We start from the raw sequence: 6,777 nt of genomic DNA on the forward strand, positions 1-6,777 counted from the left end.
CTGCTGATGAACATTATTAGAAATAGGCTCTTCACTCTGATATTAATATCTTATATCTCAACTTTTTCTTGAGTCTTTACATCTCAAGGTTAATTTTAAAATGGAACAAATCCTTTTAACATTCACAGAATTTTTCTATAGTGTCTTGGTAGAGCATAATGAATATACTAAAACCTTGAAGATTTATGACTCTGTAGTTCTTTACAGTTATTTTTGCATGATGGTAAGATGTAAGGGATTTTAAATCAGACATGGATTTAATGCACGAGTCTACCAATTTTGGGCAAGTTATATAATCTCTGTAAGAATTTCTCCATTTTTAGAAATGAGGTTAAATTATACCTATTTCACAGATGTCGAATGAGAAAAATCTATACAGAAGCACCTAATACTTTGAGAGACTGTTTACCCTCAAATATTAGTTTTCTTTCTCTTTTCCCACAAAAGTAGCTAGAATAGGAGGTGGGAATACATGTGAAGTGATCCCAGAACGTTCACTGTAACTAAATCTTTCCTGTGGGTTCAGAGCTCGCACTGGATCAGGCTTCTTGAATTTAAATCCCAGCACAAATCCTGGTTTGGGATTCTCACCCAGCAGTACGACCTGAGTTTCTTTATCTGCCTTTGGCTTCCTCAACTGTGAAATGATAATAAATAGTACCTACTTCATAAGTTGTTTTGAATGTGAAATGAGTTAATAAATACAGTGCTTTTATTTATTTATCATTTTAAAAATTGCAGTACAGTTAATTTACAATGTTGTGTTAGTGTCAGACGTGCAGCAGAGTGATTCAGTTATACATACATACATATACATTTTTTTCAGATTCTTTTCCATTGTAGGTTATTACAAGATATTGAATATAGTTCCCTGTGCTATATAGTCGGTCCTTGTTATTTATCTGTTTTATGTATAGTAGTGTGTATGTGTTAATCCCAAACTCCTAATTTGTCCACTCTACCCACCCCCCATCACCCTTTGGTAACCATAAGTTCCTCTGTCAGTACAGTGCTCTTAGAATGGTGCCTTTCACATAGTATTAAATGTATGTCAACTGTTATCACTTACTATTATTAAGTATACTTTGAGATTCCCTTATCCCTAAAAGTTTTGGTCACTTCTCTTCAGAAAAACCAAAGCCAAAAATAAGGGCCAGTTGATTTAGGATTCCTGGGTTAATTGGGGTTTTCTTTAGATTTATTTTTAACTGTCTAAATTTTAAAAATGCTTTTAGTTTACGTGACCTTTTCCCAGGCAGCTCAATTATTTGAACATAATGTTACCGAAAAATATATTTTGCTGAAACCATAATTTATTAAATGTCTGTTTTTAAAAAGTGATCAGTGTATCATTCTGCAGATTTATGCCATTACTTTCTTCTGCTTAGCTCCATGTAAATACTACCTACATATATTAAAGGAGTTTTATCAGCGTCTATACATTGCTGCTTCCATTTTTATCTTCCTAGCCAAGTTTATCACCTCTCAGTGGTCATCCTGCTGAGAACTTCTGCCCGTAAGACATATACTTAAGACATCTATGAATGGTAATAGAGTGGCTGAGTTCATTTAGTTCCTTTTTGGCCACGTGAACATGTGCTAATTTGCATTGCAAGTGTAAACTTAACTGTTCCATGGTAGGATACGCACTGATAATTTGACAGAGTGTATGGTAAGGGAAGATGTGATCTCATTGGTGTTTGATGGTTCTTGTACAAACAGGATATAATTTTTGACCGATAAGAGGTGTTTAGTTTTAAAACAGTAATGGTAAATTTGAGAAGGGGAGTTCTGCTACCCATGAAGGTAATGGTATAGTCTGACTGAAAGATTAATGACATAAGTTTGTATTGGGTGAAGCATATCTAACTAGAACACCCGAGTAATGATTTGGAGCATTGTTTCTCATACGGCCCTTTTCGGGATTGTGTAGTCTGTCTCACTCACTCTCTCTGAATACTTTCTGACATGCTACTTCCGCTTTATTCTTCTGGTGGTTTTATGGGCATATTTTCTCTTGCTCACGTGGTTTTGTTCACATGCTAGCTTTCAGGGTAATTTGTGTCTTGGGTGATGGACAGGGGAGGTGATCTTAGTGAATAAAACTCTGGGTTAGATTGAGGAATAACTAATTTAAAAAGTTTAAAAGCCTTTATCTAACAGATTCCCTAAAGATGTCAGCATTAGTATGGTTATTATATTGCTTTCTTAAAAAAGAAAGAAAAGACAACGAGAGGTTATATATGTTTCTCAGAAGGCTGTAATTGACCGAAGAAATTTTATGGATCAGCCTTTGGATAGAATTAATGATCAAAGATTAATGATTTTTTTGCATATTAAAATTTTTAATTTTTCTAAACACCAACAATGCAATTTTGCTAAAGTTACAATTTTGGAAAATTGACTGGCCTCAAGACCACTCCCAGGCTTTCTGTCAAGTGTGTCTGTCTGTGTATCTGGTCTCTACCATCTCAGGGCTGTGTGCATTTCTCCCAGGACTTGGGGTGGGGTAAAGGTGGGTAGAGAAGATTTTCTAAAGGTCTCCTGGAGTATAGAGCCCAGGAGAGTCCTGGGTGAGGCCCTGGGCTCCTTGAATGCTGTGTGTAGTAACTTCTCTCTGCCCTTGTCTCCCAAGCTCTCTTTTGCCTTCCTCAGGTTTGGTATCTGGGAGGTTTGATTGTCCAGAGGAAATTAAATATTTTTTTAAAATAATGAATGAATGAATTATTTATTTATTTTTGGCTGTGTTGGGTCTTCGTTTCTGTGCGAGGGCTTTCTCCAGTTGCGGCAAGCAGGGGCCACTCTTCATCGCGGTGCGCGGGCCTCTCACTATCGCGGCCTCTCTTGTTGCAGAGCACAGGCTCCAGACGCTCAGGCTCAGTAGTTGTGGCATTGTGGCTCACGGACCTAGTGCTCCGCGGCATGTGGGATCTTCCCAGGCCAGGGCTCGAACCCGTGTCCCCTGCATTGGCAGGCAGACTCTCAACCACTGCGCCACCAGGGAAGCCCTTATTTTTATATCGAATTATATTACAGTAAATATTGCCAAATGCTTTCCTTTTACGTTGTTCCCCATCTAACTGTTAAGTTCAGGCAGTTGAAATGTGGATGATGAAATGAGTGAAACCATCAAAATCTATCCAAAGTTTGGATCTAACCAACAAAATTGTAAATTCTTAAAGTAAGAAAGCTGTTTTGCCAATTCAATTTAATTATAAAAATTTCACTTAAAAAAACAGTGTATGAGGGCTTCCCTGGTGGTGGGGTGGTAAAGAATCCATCTGCCAATGCAGTGGACACGGGTTCAAGCCCTGGTCTGGGAAGATCCCACATGCCGTGGAGCAACTAAGCCCGTGTGCCACAACTGCTGAGCCTGCGTGCCGCAACTGTTGAAGCCCTGCTCACCGCAACTAGGGAAAGCCTGCGCACAGCAGTGAAGACCCAACGCAGCCAAAAACAAAATAAATAAATTTGAAAAAATAGTGTATGATACAGATGCTTCTGTTTTAAAAAGTTAGGCCATTTGGCAAAAAAGTGTTGTTTAGGAATTTGATAAATTATATGCAAATGTAGATCTAATAAAATTAATCATATTCTCATCTTGTTCTTCAAGTGTATCCTTTTGTCTCTTAAGAATACCAGCTACCTTAAAATACTTTATTTAATTTGCATAAAGGACTGCTAGGTTCAGTGTGCTTAGATTCTGAAATTTTATCACACTAAGGACTGCTAGGTTCAATGTGCTTAGATTCTGAAATTTTATCAAAACTAGTAATAGTGTGAAGAGTTCCATGTTTAACTTGGGTTATTTTGCATATTGGATTAATTGTGATGAAACATGTGTTATTAAGTCTTTGATTATTTGTACTGATGAAAGCAGAAATGTATATCTCATTCAAAAACCATATTGGTTCCTGAATTATTTGTTAAGATTTTCATTTGATTATCTCTCTCGATTTTTTTTTCCTTCCTGTTCCTTATGCAGGTCATGGCAAAACCCCAAAAGATGCAGCTTCAGTTCGTGCTACGCATCCAATACCAGCAGCCTGTGGGATTTATTATTTTGAAGTAAAAATTGTCAGTAAGGGAAGAGATGGGTAAGTGTACATTTTGATGGGAAAGATCGTTTGCTTACGGGTAATTATTTTTGCTTTGATTCATAACCGTTTACGATGTAATTGGAAAATTGGAATTTTTGGGAAATTTTGGTAACTGGAAAAGTGGAATATGAATATTCTAGTATAGCATGTTGTACCTGGCTCTGCTTAAATACTCATTGAAGTTAACGCTTGAGTTGGTGAAATTACCAGGTTTTTCTGGTAGGTTTGTCGTTAAAGTGGAGAATTGGAATAAAACAGTAGAGAGATAATGACTCATTTTCCGTGCCTTTCTTACACTGCCATTTTCTGAATTCTGCTGAGAAATTAAATCTTCTCAAAGGTAGTTAACCAAAACCAAAAGGTGATTCATAGATATTTTACAGGGATGGGGCCTCAGAATTTTAGGTTTAGATCAGGGAAATGTATGCTTGTACGCTCTCAGTTGGAGGCGATTCCCAAGTATTAGGATGTAGTTTAGAAGCTTCCAAATGAGAACTTCATGTAGATGCTAGAACCAACTTTTATATCATTGCTTTTCAACTTGAGATCACTGGTTGTGTGTGTGTGTGTGTGTGTGTGTGTGTGTGTGTGTGTGTGTGTGTACACATCAGAATCACTTAGGGGACTATTAAAAATATAGTAGTTTGGGTCTTACCCCAAAAGTTCCTTAATCAGTATTTTCAGATGTAGAATTTGGAAGATAGGCATTTTGAGAAAGCTCCACAGGGAATTTCGGTGCATCCCTCTGATTGAGAGCTAATTACGTAGAATCGTTGGATCTATCCTGTGGTATTTCCTGATAACTTCATTGTGGTATCAGAGATCCTTTAAAGCATCTATAGAGTCATTTGTGCAGCTACCAAGGTAAATTTATGGGGCTGTGTAAGTTTACCTGTGCTTGAAGTGAGTCATCTAACCCCTCTTGGTGCTTCTTCTGTGTTTAATTGACAAAATAAGTATGTTCAGTAGATCATTCCTCTTTATTTGCTGAATATTCTTAATGTCAACAATACGGAAAGTACAAAGTGAAACCTTGGGTTCAACGATAACTTTTTAACTACCTTAGTTTTCCCAGGGTGATCAAGCCAAGGGTAAAATCAGAGAAGCCAACGATAAAGGTTGAGAGACCCCAAATTGAAATAGGCACATGACTGTAACCATTTCTAACTCCACTGCTGTATACTCAGTAAGGCAATTCTTTTATACTTCAAGTTATATGACCAACTCCATAATGCTGGTGTTGCTCAGGATAATTCCCAGGCTCTTTACCTTTCACTCTACATATTGTATCTTTGCATGAGCTTGACCTTATATTTTCATGGCTGCACATTCCCTGACGAGTCTCAAATCTAAAGCTACATCTCAGGTCATTCCCTTGAGCTCTAGACCAATATATCTGCCCAGATGTTTGTATTTGAATGTCCCACAGGCATTTAAATTTAGCTTGTTTAAAATCTTTTCCTCAACCCTAGCTTGGTTAATGGTTACACTATTGCTAGAAACTTGAGAATTTCTTGCCTTAAACTTTCTCTGTCCATTTCTACAGTTTCTGCCTGAGTCAGGTCTTGGTAATTTGTCCCCTAAATTACTGAGGTCTCCCAGTTGCTCCCTGTTTTGCTCTCCAGTGAGAGAGCAATATAACTATTGCTCATCTTCTTTCTAATACAGAACTCAATTGTGTCCGTCCCTTTCTTGAGATTATTTGGTACACCTGTTGCTTTGAAATTAAAATCTAAAGCTTCTTAGCAGGGTCCTTCATGATGTGACCTTTGTAATTTTTCAGTCTCATCATTTTTGTTGCCAGAATCCCTCATTATTTTTTTTTAAATTAGGTATATTTTACATGTAGTTAAACTTACCGTTTTTAGTGTGCAGGCCTGTGAGTTTTGACAGATGTGTACAGTCTTGTAACCATCACCACAATCAATATGTAGAACAGTTCCATCACCCTGCAGAATTCCTCCATACCCCTTTTTAGGCTACCTTTCCCCATCTCTAGCCCCTGGTAATCACTGATTGGTTTTCTTCCTTTATAGTTTTGCTGTTTCTAGGATAGTGTATAAATGGAATTATAGAGTATGATGAGTAGAGTAGCCTTTTAAGTCTGGCATCTTTCACTGAGTATAATGCATTTGAGGTTCATCTCTCTTTTTGTATGTATTGGTAGTTTATTCCTTGTTATTGCTGATTACGTGGATGAACCAACCACAGTTTGCTTACTCTTCAGTTGAAGGGCATCAGATTATTTCCAGTTTTTGGCAATTAGGAATGTAGCCACTCTAAACATTTATGTATAGGTTTTTTTCGTAAACATGAGTTTTCATTTAACTCGGGTAAATACAAAGGAGTGTGATTGCTGGGTCCTTTGTTAAATGTATTTTTAACTTTATAAGAAACTGCCAAATCGTTTTGCAGCATGGCTGTACTAGTTTACGATCCCACGAGCAGCGTGTGAGGGTTCCTGTGGCTCTGCCTCCTCAGTAGCACTTGCTGTTCTCAGGGGTTTTGTTTTGTTTTGTTTTGTTTTAAATTTGTAGCCATTCTAATAGGTATCTAGTGGTTTTCTTGTTGTGGTTTTAATTTACTTTTCCCTAATGACTAATGATGTTGAAGACATCATTAATGTCTTCATAGATTCTTATCTGTCCTGTTTTTGTTTTTTTTTTTTTTTTTTGGG

At 37.3% G+C, this 6,777-nt stretch overlaps 1 protein-coding gene across 1 annotated transcript in view; it reads left to right on the forward strand.

Annotated features, from left to right (window-relative positions):
- The window catches only part of LOC103072766 (ran-binding protein 9-like), a gene marked incomplete at its 3' end in the record, with an annotated part of 78,244 nt that overhangs the window by 29,651 nt on the left and 41,816 nt on the right, over nt 1-6,777 (forward strand). Inside the window, 1 exon segment of the mRNA XM_082931213.1 lies at nt 3,986-4,097. Coding sequence (XP_082787339.1) covers nt 3,986-4,097 — 112 coding nt within the window.

Source organism: Lipotes vexillifer, unplaced genomic scaffold, assembly GCF_000442215.2.
Source record: "Lipotes vexillifer unplaced genomic scaffold, Lipotes_vexillifer_v1.1 scaffold863, whole genome shotgun sequence".
Taxonomy (NCBI): Eukaryota; Metazoa; Chordata; class Mammalia; order Artiodactyla; family Lipotidae; genus Lipotes; species Lipotes vexillifer.